This window comes from Siniperca chuatsi, linkage group LG11, assembly GCF_020085105.1.
Source record: "Siniperca chuatsi isolate FFG_IHB_CAS linkage group LG11, ASM2008510v1, whole genome shotgun sequence".
Lineage (NCBI taxonomy): Eukaryota > Metazoa > Chordata > Actinopteri > Centrarchiformes > Sinipercidae > Siniperca > Siniperca chuatsi.
The window spans coordinates 8,763,778-8,787,711 of NC_058052.1; the positions used below are offsets into that span (position 1 = coordinate 8,763,778).

At 40.3% G+C, this 23,934-nt stretch overlaps 1 protein-coding gene and 1 long non-coding RNA gene across 5 annotated transcripts in view; one reads left to right on the forward strand and one right to left on the reverse strand.

Moving 5' to 3' along the window:
• Positions 1 to 2,370, forward strand: part of LOC122884966 — a 36,259-nt gene extending 33,889 nt beyond the window's left edge. Inside the window, exons 3-4 of the long non-coding RNA XR_006380017.1 lie at positions 1,246 to 1,308; positions 2,245 to 2,370. This is a non-coding gene — a long non-coding RNA (uncharacterized LOC122884966). The remainder of the gene's footprint in view (positions 1 to 1,245; positions 1,309 to 2,244) is intronic.
• cdh23 (cadherin-related 23) overlaps positions 1 to 23,934 on the reverse strand; it is a 165,983-nt gene that overhangs the window by 139,336 nt on the left and 2,713 nt on the right. For all 4 annotated transcript variants that reach the window (XM_044215509.1, XM_044215508.1, XM_044215512.1 and 1 more), the window contains exons 2-3: positions 13,904 to 13,997; positions 10,383 to 10,457 (exon numbers count right to left, since the gene is read on the reverse strand). In XM_044215509.1, the coding sequence (XP_044071444.1) occupies positions 10,383 to 10,457; positions 13,904 to 13,988 (160 nt within the window). In that variant the 5' untranslated portion in view covers positions 13,989 to 13,997. The remainder of the gene's footprint in view (positions 1 to 10,382; positions 10,458 to 13,903; positions 13,998 to 23,934) is intronic.

Sequence of the window (23,934 nt, forward strand, 5' to 3'; positions counted from 1 at the left end):
GAGAATGGAGTAACGCGTGCACACACACACACACACACACACACACACACACACACACACATGCAAACATAAGTAAACAAATACTAAAACCTGAAACAATTAATTAAATGTGAGGGAAAAATGGAAAAACAGCAATACAAAAACGGCCATATTACATTTCCAGTAAATAAATGCTGTGGTGTTTAAAAATCACTAATTTCTCCAAATGAGGGGGAAAAATATACATCCCTGTGTAAACACACACATACACAAAGCATTAGCACTGCTCAGGTAGAGGGTTCACTCTCTTGATAATTTGATAATTTGACTCGCTGGGACTGGGATAAAACTGGGTTTAAACCTGAGGCGTTCCAGATACAAGTCCTACACGCAAATACACACACACAAACACACACTAATGTGTAAACAAACTGAACTCTGTGACGATGCTGATAATTTGAGTTAATGAAAAAAAAAATCACCATCAAAAGAATTGTGGTGTTCTCTTTGATGATTCTGCATGTCTGATCTCTCTTTCTCTCTCTCTCTCTCTCTCTCTCTCTCTCTCTCTCGCTCACACACACACACACACACACAGAGCGAACCAGAGCAATTATGGTTAAGTGTCTTGCCCAGTGACACAGGATAGTGGGTCTAAATACAACACACTATAGACACATATTTAGAGCCCACACCTTGGCTGGTCAGGTAATCTAGCCACTGCCACCATCGCAGTGACGCCTGTCAGCTCAGTGCTAGGCGCCTTGGCAGCGCTGCTTAACCTGGTGTCGCGCCACATTCCCACAGACAATTTCAATTAACTTTCACAAGCCAGTGTAATATCACACACAGCCTGCAGCTATTCAACACGCTTTCCACATCTTCGCCACTGTCTCTCAGTATTCTCACTCTCTGTCTGGTCATAACACAGTAAAACTTAAAACAAGTGTTACATAAGATGTTGGACACTGATATATCACCACCTTGAGGTGCTGCTTTAAAGGTGGACCTACAATGACTACGACCACCCAAAAATGACTACTATAAACAGTAAATTGATCCGTGTTAGGTTTTGAGAGAGAGAGAGAGAGAGGTTTTGAGAGAGGTTTTTTTTTTTTAATGTCAAGATGCGAGGTCAGGGTTGTGTGTGCCCTGCCCTTTTTCGTCTTACCTGTAATTCACACCAGAAGTGACACATCAGAGGCGTACAAGCACTACTTAAGTGTCCATTTGTGTAACCCATACCAAATCTGATCTCTGTCACAGGTGTCACCTTTTGGCTCCTGAGGTGCAGAAAGGACAGCAGCTGGCCTAACGGTCTTCAATAGCGTGAGTATTTCAAACGCCAAAACTATTGGTCTGTTCAAAGGACAGAAATAGTAAGCACTTTCAAGTATGCTTCATGAGAAGTTTACAGAAGTATACATTTATTTTATCCCCCATACACACGTTTATATGCCTATAGTGAAAAGGGAAACTTAAAGGGGAAGTTCACCCCAGAATCAAAAATACATATTTTTCAACTTACCTGTAGTGCTATTTATTTATCTAGATTGTTTTGGTGTGAGTTGCTGAGTTTTGGAGATATCGGCCGTAGAGAGGTCTGCATTTTTTTAATATAAAGGGACTATACAGTACTCGGCTTGTGGTGCTCAAAGTGCCAAAAAACTACATTTGAAAAGCTCAACAGGAACGTTTCTTTCCCGAAATCATGACCCGGTTACTCATGATAATCCACAGATTTGTTGTGAGCAATTTCATGTAACTTTGCTCACAACAAAGTCTGTGGACTATCTAAAATGAACCATCTTAAATCATTAGTCTCGTTGTTTGTCAATTACAAAACATGTAATGTCGTTTTCCTGTTAGCAGTTGAGTGACCTGACTTGTTCTGCCTATTTTGTTTAGAAAATTCTTTAAACATGTGCAGCTGCATTGGAAACATGCGTAATTTTGTGTATATAATTTAAGACTGCGTATAGGACAAATTTGTTAAAACGTTTTCTGCAGTGCTGGCAGAAAAGCAAGACTGAAAGTCACATAGCTAGAAAAAAAAACAAGATCAGGAAAAGTGAGGAAATTAAAATTATCTATGTGTATAAGCAGGATGCTTAGCATTCGTGGAAACTCAGAAGCAATTTTGCAATGAGAGGCCAGAGTGTTGTGAATGTTTGCATGGGCCATAATAACACTTACACATCACGTGCTGGGTAAGTGCAGACAATATAGCGCAGCACAGCGTAATGATGGATGGTGTGTTTGCAGACACCGCTGAACCGTGGACCCCATTATTTCCTGGGGGAGGAAGGGGGGAGCAAGGCACCACAGGGGAAAGATAAGGGATGATTGACTAAACCAAAACAGAGGTCCCTCATGGATAGCAGTGCTGGCATTATTGTGAAGCCATTGTGGGAGTCAATGCAACAGCTCAATGACAGCAGAGAGCTGCCACATGAAGTAAGAAGATCAAGTGTATCCCCTTCCTAAAGTGAGGTAGGGGAGGACTCTTCATGTGGAGAGAAAAACTTCCAGTCATTAAGAATATCTCCCGGACATGTTGTGACTCATCTCCTGCTGAGTTCAGGTGGTACAAACCTCAACAGGGAGGAATACTTCACTTCTGCAGCTGGTAGATAGGATTTAGAAAACTAAGACACATGCACAAACAGAGCCACAGTCACTCTCACTCTCGTGCACATACCGCATCCGCCAACTCAAACTCACAAACAGTGACAGATACAACGGCAGTTGCCAGAGATGCAGAAAGGACACACACATCACTTTCCAATTTGGCTAAATGAGGGCTGAAAGCGGGAGCATCAACAGACCTCTGCGCTGCCCTGCTCGCAGTCAGACAGTAACAAATATCTAGAGCATGTGTCCTGTGTAGAGGCAGCCCAGGATACCACAATACCAGAATTTTAAACTTTGATACAATACTAGTAAAAAAAAAAAACAATACTCAATACGCTAACCCACAGCCTAGTTAACATTAGATATATTACTTGCTGTGTCATTGTTCGCTCTATATCATGGTATTTGTCATGGTATTGGATTTCTCCAGAATCGCATACCCCACCTTTAAATGTTTTCCCTACCTTGTAGGCCTACACATTCTTTATGTCATTATTATTGCTTTTAGCATTATTTCTTTTTTTCTCTAATGTTGCTTCACTTGCCGTGAGGCTCCCCTGCATAAATACCTACAGTAGACAGTGGTCGGCACTTCCCCAGTTAGGAAAAGCAGACAGGAGTTCTTTATAGCTTGGGTACTTTCGATACTACTGAATGTATAATTAAGGGAGATCGTATCGTTTAAAACATGTGGTATCAAAAGTATCAAAGTATCGATACTTTTGACAACCTTACAGCCAACATCACAAAAACACTGAATGAACTCTCAGAGGAACTGCCCCCTTCTTCTTCTCCTGACAATACCTTGATTACTCTTTCATTTGACCACCGCTCATCTTTCTTTATTTCTCCTTTTATGCTGCTGTTTCTGCTCTAGGTTATGTGGTCTGTAGAGGCAAAGGACATGCAAAATATTCTTGGATGTCTTCTAGACTTCTGCAAAACAGTCTGCCAGCGTAATGAGGTAATTTCAGGTATGTAAAATGTCAAAAAAGAAATTAAGGGTTCCTAGAATGTTTCCTGATGAAGAAAACATGAAACATTTAAGGGAAGGATAGAGACATTTCAGCTTTAAGCCCTTGGAAGCACATCAATTCTCCTCCTCCCCTCAATGTTTTATGTTTGTTTTTCTTAGAGAGTTACATTGGTAAAGTAAAACTGACACAATGAAAACAAGAGCAACAATCAACCAAGATTTTTTAAGAGATTATTTCTGATGAATTGTTTAAAATTAATTAAAATAATGGCCATGTAGTTTAAATTCATATATTTACTTTATTTTCTGTTACAACATCATGTGTTGTTAATCATGTTCATTGTTGCTTTTCCAAAAATACCAAATGTTGTATATTTCCTGACCCTGCCCATATAAATAACATTGCATATGAATGTTACAAATGCTGTTAGTGTGTACAATAGGGCGACTGGCACTAATGTCAGAGCATTTGAGTGAATTCGTGTTGAATCTGTCATGTCAAGGAACTTGTGGACTTCATTGTCTTCATGTTGGTTGATTATGCTGGTTGGTAAACCATCTTATACTGTAGGTGCATTACTGCAAACAATTGAACTGGGGCTTGTACTACGAAGCAGGATTCGGGGTTAGCGAGATAACTTCAGGTTTAACCCTGGGTTTTCAGTCTTACAAAAGTGGTTCACTTCTTACCGGGGTAGATCGCCATGGTAAGAGATTGACGTGTATAAAGCACCGCCTACATAGGCTACTGACCAATCAATTCTCTTGGAAAATGGCATCACCATTCATAGAAGATCCTGTGGAGCTCTGTGCGCAGAATAAAAAAAGATTAAAATCAAAAAAGCTTGGTGCGCGGCTCGTAAGAGGGGCTCTTAGGGGGGCAAGAGTGTTCAGAGACCGACACAACCCTTCTGCTTTTGTATACTTATGTCATCCTACAACAGAGGCTGATTGAAGCACTAAAACCTTGTACTTGTTGTACTTATAAGATATGAAAGTGAGCCTACTTACCGCTTTGAAGTGTGTTTTTTTATTTATTTTTTATTAGATCCTAAGTCTGTTTCACACCGCTCGGGTTGCAGCTGAAAAAATAAGGTTAAAATTATCATACACGCCATTAGAATAGGTACATCTAAGCAACACATTCATTTAATGGAATACACAAATCGTCGTACCTTCTTAGAATTTTTAGGTCTATTTTACTTTATTTACCTATTAGTTAGTTAGAGTACACATCATACTTATATTCTTGACGCTGCACTTAAGTCTTCCACTGCTCTATTTTAATTCACCCATTGTCTTTACATTTTATCCTTGGAGTTTTATTTATGGTTTTTAGTCGTCCATTGTTTTTCAAGTTTTATTCCTCTTTTATTTCCTATGCCTGTTTATTCATACATTACTGTGTATTTTATTGTGGTGTTTTATGTGTAAAGCACTTTGTAACGCTGGTTTTGAATGAATAAACTTTTTAAAAATAACAATAATAAATAAATAAGTATCATTATTATTATTAATTATTATTATTATTATTGTTATAAATGTGATTATAGTCAGATCTACTCGTGCCCTAATGATGGGGCAGTGATATTATAAGCCTAGTAATTTACGCATTCGCACAGTCTGCGATTTTTTGCCAGCTGTATTATATTTCTATAATATTATAGCTTGCTCTTCATTTGTAAAATATGCCATTCTGCTGCCAGTAGACTTCTTCATGTTTGCGATAGGTCATATGCTGCAAAATAACCAGCATCGTGTGACCGCTTAGCTTGATTGCGTTTGTTAGGTTTAGTGAAGCCAGATAACAGAAAGATATCCTGGGTATGTTGAACTTGCTTCATAATACAGGCCCCTGGTGTGGTGAACTAGACAGTGATGAATTGTGAGGTTTTTTTTTTACACTGATTTATTCAGGATTTGTTTACTGCACATGGATGTTCTTTTGCAGGAACAGCCTGTTCCTCTCGCCTGTTCACATTCACATAGTTACACACAATCACACCTGGAAACCCAGTACAAGTCTGATCTGTTGGTCATTGAACTGCACCACTGGATCAAATGGGGGTTAAGTGCCTACCATCACGTGCGAACTGGTAGCATGTGTGCACGCACTCAAGACAGAGAGTGTGGACACTGGGATGGATGCTTAGTCTGAGCACTGTAATGATTTTCAAATCCAGAAAGCATTTACTTCACTTACCTAATCTTAAAAAACAGTAATGTCTACTTCCAATGTGTTTTTCACTGGTGTCAAAATACTAACAGTTCATGGCACAATACATACACATATTATTAAATTAGCAAAGGCATGGGAAATCCTGAACCATATAATTTTGAGGTTCACTCAAAATTTTTAAATATCCCAGAGAGCAAAGGCAACCCTAAAGGGATGGTTAAAAAGCAACTTTGGACTTTGACTTATCTTCCAAACAAACTTTACCAAAAGATATTAACCATGTATACTTTATCCACAATGCAGTTCCATATTTAGTCAAAGGATGACTTTGAATTTGTTGATTAATATCATAACATCATTAAGAAATTTGAGAAGTCTGTGAATAATATATAACATAAAAATCTGCTTTCAGATGTTTGATACAGCTTCTGTCGAGATCAAGATCAAGGAGCATTCATACCAGAACACCAGAAGTTATGAATACTGCTTTGTGCATGAGTGCAGCTAAAATAGTCAACGTACTGACTCAGAAAGCTGAGAAAGAGAGACAGTGTCCGGAGGAGGGAGTGTTGACAAGCCATAGTTAATGTAGAGTGTGCTAGGCAGCTGACAGTGGGGAATTGGCTGGGGAGAGAGTACACAGACATTATCAACACGTTTAGGGGAAGGCTTTAATAAGTCGTTCCTTGGGGCTACTTCCTTCTCCTTAATTATTATTGAATTAGGAATGCCACGGAGCTAATTAAAAGTGCAAGGTATTTACAGTGGCAGTAGAAGAATGTGAGGGAGCAGAGGAGAGCGAGTGAAAAAGAAAAGGAGAGCGAAGAAGTTCAGACAGAAGGTGGATATTTTAATTGTTTTGTCTGCATCTTAGTACTAGTGCATACAACTACAGTTCTACATCTTTGATGCACAGGACTAAAACAAAAAAATTGCTGAAGAGCCCTGCTTCTGGAGCCGTGTTCCCTGCAGGCGTTATAAGAGAAAAGAAAATATACAATCAAGTATACTGTAAGATACTGTAACTGTAAATATACTGTAAGAAAAAAGGGCCATTTTGGGCTGCCTCCTTGTGCTGAAACTGGTAGGTATGCTGCTTTGGATGTCTGTCCACTGTGTGATGTAGAGGAAAAAAGAAGTATCATTTTGTTTTTTTTACAGTCCTTTTCTTTTAAAGATTTTATTTGGGGCATTTTTGCCTTTATTGGACAGTGACAGCTGTAGAGAGAGACAGGAAATGCGGGAGAGAGAGGGGATGACATGCAGCAAAGGGCCCTGGGTTGGAATCGAACCGAGGCCACTGCGGTACTGGGTGAGTCCCTTTGTATTGGAACAGAGGATATAAGTGTGCTGATGGATAGGATGGACTCACAATGACTGAAATTGTTGTTTGAAAAAGAGACCTTCAATTCACTTGACTTACTCATGTAATGAATACTGCCAGAAGTTTCTATTCCTCCCTTCTGAGGCTTCTTACTTCCTCCGTAAAAACAATTGAATTTGAATGAATTTATACAGTAACTTATTCCGTATAAATGAACATGTGTTTTAATAATGTTAGCCTAAGCCAAACTTTAAAAATGTAATCAGACAGCGAGGCCTTATGCGCAATTGGCATAAACTACACGACATGCACAAATCATCCCAGTAGACTGTAGGAAGTTTCTCATTTTGAACAAATGTTGTGTTCTTTCCACAAGTTAATTACTCAGCAGAGAGCTTAATCTGCCGAATCAGGGCAAAGTGGATTAGGAGATGAGAGCGTTTAATCAAAGTGTTCTCTAAGTCTAATTACACATCCCATTTCCTGACACAACACACACTGTTATCTGCCACTGCATTTAAACATCAGCTCCTCTGTTTAGCTGCCCCCCCTAAGAGTGAATGATCCCACTGCCTGGATGTGACAAAAAAAAAAGCATGAAATGGAAACACATGCATGCATACTCACACTAAATGCACACACATGTGCACAGAGAACACACAGACATGCAGAGAATGAGCATGAATTAGAGTGAGGATTTTGTTCTAAACACCATGGAATATTCCTCTTGTAAATATTGAAATAAATTGTCAGAGGCATAGCTCTATCACTGCAGTGTACAGCAAACCACTAATGCAGCTTAATCACGCTTCACAGGCATCGTTGGTACCAGTGGGAACAAGATCCCTCTTGGGTTCAGTCTCATCCACCTATTAAACTGAGGGTGTTGCAATGAAAACTGTGGTAAAGGACAGTATATATGTCAGAGGTGTGAGTTCACACTGAGTGAGGGCCTTCTACCGTTGTCTTACACGCCTCTACAGCACACATCTGTGCAGCAGCTTTGAAATACTTTTTGCCGGTTCCTGAACCAAACCCCTGGCTGGTGAGAGGGGGAGAGGAGCCAGTGGAGTCTCAGATCAAATATCCATGGTGTTTGGATGTGTTCCCTCATCCCTGTGATAAATAATCATGTGCTCCTGCCTGCACTACAGAGCTGAGGCTACTGGCTCAGTGGCCATGAGCTGAAATCACTGATCTGCTGCCTCGACAGGGCCAGATAGTGTTGTGAGTGTGTGCACATGCATGCAGACCAGTTTTAACTGAAGAAAGTCTGCTTCGCTCATCTCTATAATACAGTATCAATGGTCCTGTTGTGCATGTGTTAGTCATTTGGTTCTTGGTGTCACCTCACACAACCTGCTCACATGAACCCTAAGCTGCTGCATCATCACCAACACTATACCTGACAACCTACATGGTAACTGAATACGACCAATCAGAGTAGCTGTGGAAACCTGATCACTGGACTCAAGTCATGCAGTTCTTCAGTCAGACAGGTGCTCATTTATGTTCATCAAATTTGTAGGAAGATAATGGCTTAATGAAGTATAGAGGAACGTATTAAGTTTTGAATATGATTAAACTGCCTCCATTCTGCCCTGAAAGCCCAATTTAACATTTCTTTATTCTTTGCACAATCTTTGCATTGAACCTTGAGATGAGAAAATACATGTATTTTCAATCTACCCTTTATTCAAATCAGGAGTTAGAGCGATGTCAGCATTGAAATTGCTGCCAGGCTACTTTTATTAAGTCAGTGTGCTGGATGATAAGTAACCTTGAGCTTGTGTGTGAAGAAATGTGGGTGTTTGAGTGTGCCTTATGTGAGTAGAGGATGCGACATAGTGGAGAATAGCATAAGATCCTTTTCACACACACACACACACACACACACATTTATGAATTGGAAGGGAGGGCCTCCTAGATGAGGACATCTGCTGAGCTAATAAACAATAATCTTGACAAATTGTCACTGTCCAATCACTCAGCCCGCCCTCACAATCACAACACTGAAGAAGCCATCAAAGGCCGAGCCAGGGACATGACTGACAGCTCTCTGGACCAGCGGATGGCGTTGCTGGACCGAAGCCCAGCTGCCTGAGGAGAGGACACAATGATTCATGGCCAGAGGGCAACCTGGACAGAGTGGTTAGGGAAATTAGCCACGCCACCCACCAACACATCCATGCCCTTCACTGGTTAGAACACAAGCTGACTGAGCGAAAAGGTGGCATTCTGCCAAAAACTGCTTAGTACCATTGGACAAAGATGCCAAAACTATGAGGACAATGGTGTTTGGGGTCATGATAATGATGATTTACTGTAGGCTCAGTGGGAAATTGTAACTATTCCTGGATGCAGTGCAAAACATGGAACTAAGATGAAAATGATGGAGATGATAAATAAGGCGATTTTGACTGGGATAGTGATGATGAGGGAGGTTTGGTGGCGTATTAGATCTTTCATGACCCCAAGAAAAAAAGGGGGAAAAGGAAGAAATTATAGGTTGTCTGTGCCTGCGACATGTAACCATTCACATACAGAAACTCTGGGGGTGCAGACATGGATAAGCAAATGCTCCATGACTCAGACTAGGAGTGTTGACAGACTGGCAGAGTGTAAAGGTCATGTGATAAAAAAAAAAAAAACTTCCAGAAAATCAATACAATATAAAGGATTTGAATTCCAAGCCAGTGACATCCTCAGAGATGATGAAAAGCCAGACATCTCAAAATTGCCCTGTCAATCACTGCAACCAAAAATAAAAAAAAAGACAAAAAATAAATAAGAAAGGGAATAATAGATCCAGGAGAAATCGGACTCAACTGTGTCTGGTGTTCATAGCGTTAGCCCCAACCGCCCCCAACGGCAGTGGGACACAACTTATAAGCAAGCTTAAAATAACATGGAGATATCAAATCTGGACAAACTCTTTCATCCAGACATCAACACCAGGACGTGAAATATCCGAAGCAACCCAGGTTTCTTTTGTGCCAGCTATATATTATAGAGAATCACTCAAACAGGCTCTGGAGTTTCCTTCTCATCACACAGACAAACACACCACACCGCACACATAGAATTGCTATCACTGTCAGCGTCTTTCATGACATCTCTCTTTACTTGTTGTTTTCTCTCTCAGTTTATATTCAATAGTTAGAGAGGACAGACCATTTCTGTGCAGTAAACAAGTTGACAAAGCAATCCTCAAAGACCACTTTACTGTACTTCCTTCAGACAATGTAGATACATCAAATACAACATGCTGGCACTCCACAGAGACTCACCGACGGGCATATCTTCATAGATGAGAAGGTAGGTCGAGAAGAAGTAGTTCAGGAAGCGTGGTGGCTGATTGGAGCCTGTGATAAAGACAGAAGGAAGAATGGTAATTCAAATTATGTCCAACAACTATCTATTGATTAGTGTTTTGATTATGTTGTTAAAGTGATAAACTGTTACATTTTCACAGAATGAATCTTCATTATACCAAATTCTGTAAATTGATTTAAAGTACAGCCTGATAGCTTACTTACTACAAGCTCACTAGTTGACTTACTAATTACAGTCCTACTAGCCTAAAAGCTTTTACAAATGTTCTTGGTGTCTGGCAGGTCTTTCACGCCCTTTTGTGCACAGGAAATGATGCATTTAACATTCCCAGCAGAAGCAACAGCAGTTTATTTGAAATTGTACAGTAGAGCTGTGTTCTTGAGCAGCATTTATCAAGTGATCTTTAGGACATATAGGTGTAAAAACATATAAAGTGAAAAATTTGGCATCAAATTGGTGCAACTGATCCCAGTGCACACACCCTTGTTCTACCGTTTTGTAGTTTAATTCATACATTAAACTGACTTCACACTGCTTCTCAAACAAAGCATGGCTCCTCCCTCCACAAGGGGGCTGTAGCAAATATATTCAGTGTTTGACACTGTACGAGTGTCTGGAGGCAAATGCATTCAGTATAAAACGGTGTATGACATTTGGGGACTTGTACTGACGTTTTGAGGAGACCATAGCTGCTTTTGTTAAAAATTAACCGGCAGCATGCTTGGAAGTTTTCAAAGGCAACACAGGCAACTCTTTAATTCTACTACTGTCAGCTGTTCAAGCTGCTGCATAGCTAGTGCAGCCTGTATACTTCTGAATGTAATACAGGTATTGTAATGTAAAATGGGTCAATGGGTCGAAAGAAGCTGATTGTTCTCTTCTCTAAGTCACATATAAAATCCATCCCAACTTAATCAGTTGGTTTGGAAGCCTTAGTGTCAAATATAAAAATGGCACAAATGGGAAGAACCACCAGTAAGAGTAGTAAGATTATAGGATCAAGCGGAGCAGCCTGTCCAATACACACCTACTCACATCAGGTGGTGATGATGGGGATCACCTCCTTCCCCTCACGATTAAACTACTGCCCCCTCTTACAAGTTTTTGACGTTCTCCACCATTCGCTAAAAACATTCCATGATTTACCGAGGGTTATTGTTTTTGTACAGCAGCCTTTTAATTGATGGTCAGTTTTTAGGCTGGTGTCTTTTACTGTTCGTCTATTCTGTAATTGTTTCTCTTGTTCGATCTATATGTTTTCTATCTATTTTAGATTTTTGGCTGTTTTCATCAGCTCACTGCTGTATTTGTATTGACTTTCAGACATACCTCTGCAGCAAATCAATCACTCAGCAGAGCAGAGGGACAAACACATACATCTGACCTGAACAACAACCCTAACAACAACCCCTGCAAGTCTATTCTGGTCAAATTCAGCTATGGAACAGTTAACATCTTACACAGTGCCTCTTATTTATTCATTTAAAAAAGATTAACAGATAACCATTTTCAAAAGCACTTAGCAGTCAATGTCAAGCAGTGTAAGCAGAGAACATCAGTTACACACAAAGCGTTATACTGCTGTCAGTTTTGGTCATTTTCAATGCTTTAACTTGAATAACATGTTTACATGGTCTGTCTGCAGGTAGAGTCATTCATGCCTCCAGGGTCCATGAAAACCATTCAACACCATGGTCAATTTTTAACACTGCACAGGCACAGCCATCAGTCTGAAAATGAATGTTTATGCGTTTTTATTATTTGTGAAAAGCCCACTTTCCATTAATTAAAGTTTTAAATCTGAGTGGTGTCATAAAAACAACTTTAAAAATGTTGAATACTCATTACCTGCATATTTTCTGAAGCAGGAGTGTATTTTCAATCATAATAACTATGTAAGTACACAGTATATTCAGGCCAAAATTACATTTTGACTTCTCTGTGTAGGAGGAAATATCCTTCCATTACAACACTTTTTACATTCCAACACTTTTAGGGCCTGTTTAAGGGTTAATAGTCTGCCATGTTTGAGCAGGGTTCTGCGGTGTCAGAAGGCAGTGTGACACAAGCTGTTTTGTTGGGAAGATCAGGGAACAAAGCGGAAGGTCTTTGATCAGCTGAGCTGGGCGGCAGACCACAGAGACACTGATGCGAGAAGGGGAGGCCAGCCTGTTTGAAGTGAGAGCGCTTGATAAGAGTCAATCGGTGCTTTGAAAGTGGCAGCTTCTCGTTCAGTCATGTGCCCGACTGTGCGGAAGAAGACCCTTATCTCTGGCGTGCCAGCGTGGCTCTTAGTGGGTGCCAAGAACATGGAGCGAAATTCACAGAATGCGGGGGGGGAGGGGGTTAACAAGCTCCTGTCCACACCTGTGGCTTAATTACTACGAGGCACTGCATCAGGCTTGGATAGTGGAATACAGATAGATCACAGCCTCATAATAATCAAAGCAATGATCATCAATCCTATTTGCTGGATGGGAGGTAATGCTCAGGAGGAGCCCAGGGTCAGTGTGCTAATGGGTTAGTTAGTTTGTTAGTAAGCAAGAAAGAGGAGAGAGGAAGAAAGAGGTGAAAGCAAACGTAAGGTCCTCCAGCCTCTTGAGGTGAGTGTGAGAGGCGAGAGGACTCCAGAGATTAAAAAAAAAAAAAAAGAAGCCCTGATAAACTCATTGGGCTTGATGGAAAGAGGTTGTGGCATTCACTTAATAACTTTCCCCGCTGCTTCAGCTCTGTGTGTGACTGGAGGTGTCTCCTGCCTGTCACTGTGAGACAGTTACCGTGACTTTCCACAACATTGAAGCTCTCTCTCACTATATCTTTCTCTCTCGTGCTCGCACAAAGACACACTCAGCAAGGAGGCAAATATTTTAAAGTAGTTCTTAGGGCAAACAATAATGTGAGACATTATGCAAGACAGATGTGTGTGTGTGTGGGGGGGGGAGCAATGACAGTGGAGTAACAGAATACATCATGTGTAGAAGGTAAGCAACAGAAAATCCTTTCAGGCAGTTAATAACGAAGAACTGAGAAGAGGGTACTGTAAAACTCTTTAAACTTCTGCTATCAAATCTTCTCTTCTCTTACTGTAGCCTGGAGGGTTATATTTTACCAAATCACTGAGATAAAGACATGGACAAGATATTTATTCTTGTATTCGACTAATAATGGTAGATTTATGGTTAAATGTTGATGCCACTGTGATTTTGTTAAGCCTTAATCCCTTTGTTCAGGAAAGCTTGACTGACTGAACATACTCCTTTTAAATTATTCAGCTTCAAATTCACACTGTAGCCACATATTCACAAAAATAGCTGCCAAGTAAAACCACTGGTCTAAATTAAATTGAAATGCACTGTACCAGGAATTTATGGTCATTGTCTAATTGATGCATCATAAATGGCTTCACAATCACCACTCACAAAATAAGTCTTTGTGGATTTACACATATTCATTCTTTATAGTCAAGAGGACTCACCTTCACAGAAAGAGTGGAGAATGAGGAAGGGAAGGAGGAGCTTGGCAAATGTCATCCTGCCGCCTAAATCCACACTCCACGACATCACCTGCACCTGATGAAGCACACACAAACACAGAATAGTGGACTGTCACAATTACTTGGTTAGCTGAGTATCCATATTGCAGTTTAGCCACATAATGTCCAAAGACATTTCAGGTCTTTTATGTTAGGTGATTACAGTGTGAGAAGATGTTATCAGTACAATTAGTCGACAGAAAAAAGATTCGCTGCACAGCATGCTTCAAGCAGGTGTTTTCTTGTGTGTGTGTGTGTGTGTGTCTGCTTGAGGGTGTTGATGAAGGCAAATTCACAGCAACAGCTCATTTACAGTACACACTGTTTAAATAGCCATAATCTCACCGTTAATTGTCTGATTAAAAAAAAAACACTGTCTTGTGAGAAAGGGAAAATGTCAATGCTGCTGGATCGAGAGCAGCAAAGACACACCTCTAATTAAAAGCAGAATGAGTTTGTTGGTTGCGGTTTTTATTTTCTGAATGTTTCAGGGCGGTTTCGTTCTAAAGCAAAGTTAAGCATGCCGACACCTCCTCCTGTGTCAAGCCAGGCTTCATTCTGTCCACTCTGTGGCCTCTCTGCTCAGCCCCGCCCTCGGTCAAACGGACACACAGCCCTGCACACAGACAGAGCAGAGGAGAGACGGAGACAGCGATGTCGCAACGTTTTTATAGAGTTCTGACCTCACAGCCTGTGCGCTGTTGTTGGCTAGGGGCCACACACCATTTCTCAAAGGTTGACGCCCAAAAATGTCCCGACCACAGCAAACTAATAAGAAACTAAGAAAACGCAGCTTTATCAGGGACTGTCTTTACCTTAAACTTACAGATTCTGTTAAAGGTAAACACTCAGTGTTTGCTTAAATAAGCGTCCTCCGAGCCAACATGTTGCAAATCGTGTATTGGTCCTCTGTTGCGTGAGGCTTCCTGTCAAGCGGCAGATCAGGCAATGTAGAAGCCCTCACCATCTTCCCTGATTTCAGTTTTTCCCTCCTTCTCCCTCCCTCATCTGCCTCTCTTTGCCCTCCCTCTCATTTGTTCCCTCTCTTTATACTGTCATCCCTTGTCCCAGCAAGGCCTCACTGGTCATTCAGTGACGATTTCATTTTGAAAGGTTATCTTTCTAAATTCTCCTTCTCCCCAAAGCCCACTGTGTTCCAGCTCACAGTAAAAACCTGTGTTCAGAGACAGTGCTGCATGTCATTCAGGTATCTGATGGCAAAAAAAAGCTAACTACAGAAACCAGTGTGAGAAGCAAAAAAAAAAATACAATACACACGCTGCCTTGTGTTGCTGCTTGCTGTTCTGTCACTGTGGTGATATACATTATGTGGTGGATTCAATTCAGACAAAGCAACAAAAATTTACAGGTGAGTGAGAAAGAGACACAAGCTAAAAAATAGGCTGTCATTGCTTATTGTATATACTGTATATGTGACTGTATGTGTGACTGTGTGCGTGCTTACATTAGCTGTGCATGTGTGTCAGTTTGAATAGGCACATTTGTTTTCATTTAGATTCCTGTTTCCTCAGCATTATTGCATTTCACTTTCTGTAACAATGCAACCTGCATAGCCACTTTTTCTTTTTTACTCCATTCCTTCCTCATTTCCTTTGCCCTTCCTTCTTTGCTTATACACAGTCATTTGTTTCTCTTGCTTGGTCCTGAAGACCTTGCCTCCCCTCTCACACACCCTTTCCTCCCTCCTTGTCCTCTCCAACGGTTGTGGTCCACTAGTAGAGGGTATTATCTCCACTCAGTGGGAAGCTCAGATAGAAAGCTGACGACAACAGCCTAAACAGATTACATATTTCCACAACTTGTCCTTTTTGGACAGAAAATGTCCTTTTCTCGAATATCACTTCCTAGTGTTTGTATCATAAACACACCTGAGGTAGCATGACTTGGACACCCTGGAGCACTTAAACGTAGCCAAATGAACTGACATACACAGTTTATCAAACCAAGTAACTACAACACAGCAAGCTACAAGACCTAAGGGCAAAATCTCAGTGTTTCTTGTGTTCCGTCCAGATGAGGACAATCAATAAAGTCCATTCCCAGCTCTCCACAGTGAAAAACAATCTTAAAAATCTGAATGAAAACACATTTCATTGAAAAAATTGTTTTCTCTGTATCATTTCTACATGCTATCTGCTTTTCCAAATAGAATTAGACCATGCTCTATTGATTTTCTTAATAAAAACAGAAATACCCACAAACTGATAGAAACTGTCAGATGAGGTTGTAAAAATCCATCATTGTGAAAGATCTGATACAATCAGATGTCTTTAAATCGATAGTGGTACCAAAAATCTGTTGTATTCTATACTACTATTTTTCATTTCCCTGTTCTAGTATATAATGTAGAAAAGTGGTTGATGTATGCATGGTCTTTCCTTTGGTGTTGCCATACAACTGATCTCTTTTTCTCTCTACTTCATCTCCCCCCACATGCCTTATCCAGCCTCTTCACTAATCCTTCCTCCAAATGCTAAAGGACATTTCTGAGATGACGAATGGGTGAAAATGAGTGATGGATACTGGCTGAGACAGACATGTTGGGTTTGAGAGCGCTGAGGCAGCCATGGAAAATACAAGCAGACCTCCTGCAGCAGCATCCGACTCTCTGCTCTCACCAGGATGCAGCAGGATTCAATATTTAACATTCTCACAAAGAAAGCGCCCCCACAAAGTTACAGATGCACTGTACTATAGCTAGAGTGCTAGGTGGTCACACTAACCTACCTATCTTTTGTCTGTATGTGTAACCTGGATTGTGCCTGGCACTTTAGTAATGCCATCTGTATATAATGTCCATAGTACCACTTGTAAAATATTTTCAAAATACTGCTCTATCCTGCATTTATGCACACACTTTATATCCTGCACTTGCTTATTGCACTTCTGGTTAGACCTAAACTGCATTTCGTTGCCTTGTACTTGTACATGTGTAATGACAATAAAGATGAATCTAATCTAAACTAATCTTTAGGCTCCTGGCACAGCCTGCCAGTGAGGCATGAGCAAAGTAAGCAGCTACTAAGGACCCTGCTCTGAGCAAATTACAAACGTGAAGGGTATTGATAATAACTTAAGTATTAATGTGGTTAATATTTGATGCATTTTATATTGTTTTATTATTTGTTCTCAGCACCAAAAACTGTACTGTATATAATTTCAGTTGTAACAGGTTAATTTATTGTGTTCCTTGTCTTTCTTTTGATCTCTCTTTGTCATTCTGCACACTTGCAAATCACAAAGTGAATTTTAAAACTGCTGACCAGTTGTTTTTTGGGGGAGAAACACTAAAGTGCTTACCTAACTTTTAGGGTCAGTTCAGCCAAATCAGAAACAGTCATTTTCTTACTTACCCCTGGGTATTTTACCATGCAGATACATTTAGTTTTGCCCAGGTTTTGAGATATTTCTGCCACCACACCAATACAATTTAGGTTAACTGAATTTAATTTGGGATGCTCAATACATAGAAAATTTACTTTTGAAAGATTCAAACAACAATAACAACAACAACAACAACAATCTTTCCAGAAAGACTGCTCATAATTATTAGTCAGAAGTTTTTATTGGAAACTATTTTGTATTGAAGGTTAAAATGTAATGAACACTGTCCACAGCGGGTCTGTGGATTATCTAGAGTAAACAGGACATTGTTTTCTAAATGTCATTTCTCAATAATCTGAGCTCCATTTAACTCACTTGTCTTGGTGTATGGTCGCAGAAATCACTGCTGAGGGCTAAGAAAAATATGTTCTTTGTGACTGACTCTGACTGACTGTGAACTGACTCTTCAAATGCTTGGTATGCCAGTTTGTTGTTGCTCTTAAGCAGAAAATATTCCTAATTCCACTATTGTTGTGTTTTAGTACCACTTAAAATACAATTATTGAAAATGGTATGTTAATACTTATTTGTTGTGATCATCATTCACTCGCAGATATTTCACAAGACCGGTCGGATGCTTCAGCTCGATGTGTCGTTTCAAAAATATGTGACCCATCAGATTCTGTGACCCAAAACACAGTGCGTGAGCGTCGTTCACGTTCAGTTCACCGTTCACCAAAAACATGGACATGTTCATTGAACTCTGAGCGCATTCATGCACTACACTGCATACTTAAACTGCAAAGATTTGCTGTATTCAAGTCATTTTTGACCACATAAAGTAGATTCAAACATGTAACTGAAGACACGCAAATTAAATATGAGCATTATACGTGGCGCTCAAATGATCACAATTGAAAATGCAGGCCTGTTTAACGACTTTAGAAACTTCACTGATGTAAACAAACTTTTGTAGCATCAATAAACATACTCTAACACTTGTTTCGTCTAGTGTTAGTTCATCAATAAAAAGAACTGTCAATCTATTTTGGAGTGATAGCAGGTTTGAAATCTGACACTTAGCTCATAGACTGTGCCTTTAAGAAATGGTGGAGGGATGCCATCAAGCACAGAGCAGATGAATGAAATTAAATGAAAGCAGGCGCCCTTGAGGTGGAGGTAAGTCAGTAATTAGTGCAAAAGCATGATCTAGCTTTAGATTTAGCAGAGTACCATTAGGACAGGATGAGATGTTCCAATCAGTCAGTTATGCATGGGGCAATTAAAGTGCAGAGGACAGGGCTAAGCAGGGATGTGGTCCTCGATGCAAGCTGGGCCCCGCTGCAGCACTGTCCCAATCCATTGGCTATATTGTCACCATCTATCAATCCCTCACTTTCTTCACCCCCTCCTTCACTCTGTCAGATTCGCTGCTCATCTTCTGCTCACCCCCCTCACCCGTAACAACATCTCGTACCAATCTCTCACCCTCCCCAAGCTTGCCTTTTTCTGTCTGTTTCCCTTTGTTTTTCACTCTTTTTAGTCACCTCTCTCTTTCTATTTTCTCTTCTTGGTCTAATCTACATTGACTTGTGTCTCTTCCTTTTTTGATTTACCACGCAACTTGGCTTGTCCAATTCTGTAGTCATTTTAAATAGTTTTTCCTCTGTGCTAAGCTTTGGCAGATAATTATGTCTCCTGTGTCCTGATGTAAAATGTCAACACAACAAATACATGTCTTCTGTGGGCCATGTATTTGTTGTGTTGTCATGTTAAGTGTAGGTCCAAGACAACCATTTCCCATTACCCAAAGAGTGATAAAAAGTACATCTTATCATTGAAACTATTTATCTTTAAAAAGGGTAGGATAATCTTTGACTGCTCTCGAGGCTTTTTTATTTTGTTACAAGCGTTATTATTCACCTGTGATTAAAGACTCTTCAATTTCTCACAGTTATGCAGCAGGCATTTGAAAACCGAAACTATTTTGAGTCCATTAAATTATGTCCAAAGTTTACACCTGTAATCTTGCCAACATGCCCGAGATCCCGCCCTGAATCCAGATTTAAGACTATTTTAAGGCCTAGAATGACTATTAGGAACACATACAGCTCCCACAGGGCAAAGCTTAGGGTGGCTGAGATCCAGGTCTATTTAATGAGTTGTGGTCCTATAGCTTATCTGACAGTAATGTGTGATTAAGGCACTATAAATTGAAGAGTAATATCTGTACCTGCTGTGCTCTCTCCAGAGAGAGCTGCCTGCCCACATGGCTGTATCTCCTGGTTTACAGCACTGGATATTATTGATTACATGGCAATTGTGTCTGACTTGCCTTAACCTCAAAGGCACCCTTCTCAGAGGGAGTGGTGGGCCTTAGGCAGCAGCCAAATCTGGATTATCACATCAAATCAATGGCAGATTTCTGCCCGCCCTCGGTCCTCATGAAAAAGCCATCACTCATTAGCACAGTGATCACAGACAGATTAGCAGCCATTTGGCCTTGTCAGGGAGGAGGGAGGGACACAGTGCTCTGACGAGCTGAGTAATGTCTTCCTTCCCGCCCTCCTGATCTCTTCATCTTCAACATGACATGACTTTCTGAAAGCCTTACTCAGCAAACCTCATTCACATCAAAAGAGCGCAATGTAAACGGAATGGCATTTGGACTGCAGAGTATGTAGTGCATCCTAAGTAAAAATGATAATCAAATTGTCGGCACACGGCACATTGATGCTGACATTGGTCGGGTCATATATGAAATTGTTGGTACTGATGTTCCACTTTCTTAACAAATTAGTAGCCAAGGTCTTTGGAAAACAAGTTAAGGACAACAGGCAAACAATGATATCTCCTGGACAACAACGCACAAGTCCAGCAACCATAGTGGCTAGCACATTTTATTTGGACCAACCTTTTCAGACAGAGGGCTACATGGCATATAGCACATAGCTCAGCATATTGTATAAGTACCAGTGGAGGTTTCGTCTACGTCAGTGACCAAACCTCAATTTTCTAAGAACCATGTGAGACGTCCTCCATCTTTACAAACGTTCTTGCAAACCTACCCAAAATCACTAAATGAGTCAGATGTTAATGAATTGTAAACATGACATGAACAGCTTCCATCTAAACAGAATTGAAGCAGGTCCCTTCTGATTGTCTCCTTCAGAATGCAGCTGGACTATTCTGTTCACACGACATCGATTGCGATATCTATGTCCGAATCGAGGGTCTAAGGATGGAGGGTGTCGTATGCTGTACAGATTGTAAAGCCCCTTGAGGCAAATTTGTGATTCATGATATTGGGCTATATAAATAAAACTGACTTGACTTGACTTGGCTGGAGCCTCCTCTCAATAAAAGATCACTAACTCCCTGCCAGGCAAACAGAAGACAGAGGACAGAAGACTTTAGAACAAGCCAAACTCCTGCCTGCAGCTTCTTTGATCCTGTACAGGCTGACAGTACAGCACTGTGGGAGAGACGGGGCCAGCTTACACAGGACCTAGGGAATCGGTAATTGTCAGGAATAGGATGGGAGCTCAGCAAGGCGCCACATTACAGCACCCTGTCACAAAACGCTTGAGCAGGCACAACTCACACACATCATGGTGTTGGTCAACACAGGACAGGGTGTGTATAAGAGTGTGTGTGTGAGTGTGTGTGTGTGAGTAGCATTGGGCCCTGGGGGGTTTTGGGGGAGGGTTGATTAGTGTTCACTTGGGGTAAATAGTGGGGGAGAAGTCTCCTCCTGTGGCGCACACTGGGACACAGCTGGGTGAGAGAGTGCATTTGTCGAGTGAATGCTGAGGAGCTGTGTCTGCAATGGGAACATTAAAAACTGAGTAAAGACTGATGGTGCAGTGCTGGAGGTTACATGTTGATGACACTCCATCTTGTAGACAAGTCAGCTACTGTACTCTACTGCAGTGTCTGTGAGACAGCATAAATTAAATTAAAATTCCCATTCAGACACTCAAAACTCCTATGATGTGCAAAGAAAGTCTTTAAAAGACGTCATAATGTACTTCAGACTTGGCCTTAAAGTAATTTGCACCATTCATAGCAGTTGTTCACTTGATCTCTATCTACACATTCAAAAAGCAATATGAACAAGATTAATGTGGTACTCATTACCGAACTGTCCTTATATCAATACAGTATATTGCAATATTCACTGAAGTACACAATCACATAATAAAACCCAAAATTCATGTCCATCACATTTGTTCAAATGATTGTAAGGTTTCAGACAACAAAAATCCAAAATTAAAACATTTTCTAATTCTCAATTATTTATTGTCCCATTATGTGACAGATGTCGGAGATAAGGATTGCGGGCCATGAAATCTCATTTTCAGGGTTGATTTACCGGTATATGAAATATTTGAATGATTTACATTATATATTTATATATGTTTTATATAAATTAGCTAAGTTAACTGAGAGAACAGATTACTACAGCTATATTCATTAAAATGAATACTAAATATAAAATGGTGTACAGAAACAACTCAAATTGACAAACTGTATAGCCAATTGTCTCATAAGATAAGAGAATCAAAAACTAAAGAAATGTGCTACAAAAAAGGTGTGTAGGAAGCAAGCAACCACATCTGATACTGCCACCTCCTTTTTGCCTGAGTGTAGACTGACATAACAATCTTAGCTCTCTGATTTTAGGCTTTTAGTGTTTTTGTGGACAAATTGTAGTGAGAACATAATGATACACTGCATGACTTTTTCCTCTCATCCTTCTACTGATGAAAACAGTATAGATCAAGCTGTCATGCCCCTCTTGTCCTCTGCTCTACTTTTATTTTACTGAATCACAATGTTTTCAGCTTTATCCCTGTTTCACCATGTAGACAGCCTATAAGTTTTTAATGAGACAATGAGATACTGTTAATGAGTTTCCCTTGTTTTATACTGTAATCACAGCATTTGCACGCTATTCATTGCCTCAGTTCTCCACTAGCCTGTGATTTTTCGTTGTTCCTCCCTCAAATGTTACGTCAGTAAACAAATTCAAAACCTCTATAATGTGAACTGATTGTCTCTCCCCCAAATTTTGATGTCAGTCTTAAAATGCCTGTTTCTTAGCCAGACTTTCTTTTCACTTGGTCATTATTCGATGCAATGAGCTTGGCAAAGCTGTTCCAGCAGAGGCCTGTGTGTATATCAGACAACATAAACACAGACAGCTGTGTCAGAGGGCAGCCGATAGCCTGTAGAGACTCATTCATCTCCTTTTGTCTCTCTCTTTGTTAGAGCGCAGTCATTCCACCCCGCCAACAGCTGACTGTTTCTATCCCGGTTGAAAGATCAAAACACACCATTTAGTAGCTCCTCTCCAGCACATATGACCTTTGCATTTCAACACTTCACCTCTCTCCTCATTCAGCCCTGCCTCCCATCGTACTTCACCCTCATTGTCTCGCCTCCCGTCCTGTCTCTCTGCGCCGTTTCAGCCCCGCTTCAGGGCAGTATTCCATGCGTAAATACCAACAACAAGGATTTGTCACACAACAAAGCTGCCATTAAATTGCTGTTTTGTTTGTTTTACATGGCATGGTTTACTTTACCAGGGGAGAATATGACTCGATATGGTAAATGCTACCGGCTTAGATATGAATCCCCAATGTTTTAACTGTGAGAAATGAAAGGCCTCCATTCCTTCCTTCAGGAAATTTCAATTTCCAGATTCCGTCATAATGCTTTCACACTTACGCAAGAATGAATCAATACAGGGATACAGGGATTAGTAGCAAAAGACTACAACAAGATTATTGTGGATGGTTGGGTTTACAACCAATTATTTAAGCAATCATCCTCTCTAAAAAAGGCAAAGTCAATGATCAGATCTACTGTGAGCCTTTTGCCCACCATTACAAATTTAGAAAAGGACAGCAACATGCAGGAACTGACAGTTCACCTGTAATACAACTGGCTGAGCAAAATCATCTTCTCAGCCCTCCCCTCCTCTCCAACCTGTTTTCTTCATTTCTGCCTGCCTGACTTGGCTGATTTAATGACCACACACAGCCGGACCAGGAGAGAGGCGGGTGTAGAAATGGGAAAAGTGAGAAGTGTACAATGATCATAATTGCAAGTACCAGGAATGTTGTGTTGACACCAAAGCAGCTGGGAAAGGTCTGTGAGTTCTGTGTTAAAAGCTGTCATATAAAGACCGCTGTGCTCAAACCACAACAGTGCATTATTCTGTCAGCAAAAACACACCGCTGTATAAATGGTTGCAATGAAAAACGAGTTCTGTACAGTCTGTGGTGGGTGGACGTTGGACCCTCTAGGGTTGAATGTGGAATGTGAATTTTACATAGGATCGTTAGGATTGTGTCTTTATCTTATCACTACTCTTACCGGTTCTTTTTCATCACTAAAAAAATGGTGTTTTTCTTTATTATTAAACTTTCTTTAAATAAAAAAAAAGAATACATTCAGAACAGGATTAGAATTGATTTATATTTTAAATATAACTAAATATGGTTTCTAGAGCAGCAACAGTTAAGTTTACAACAGTAAAGTCACTATATACACTAACAATAATCTCTCACTGGAAACAAATCTAAAATGTCAGTCAAATAAATCATATTCCTGACATCAAA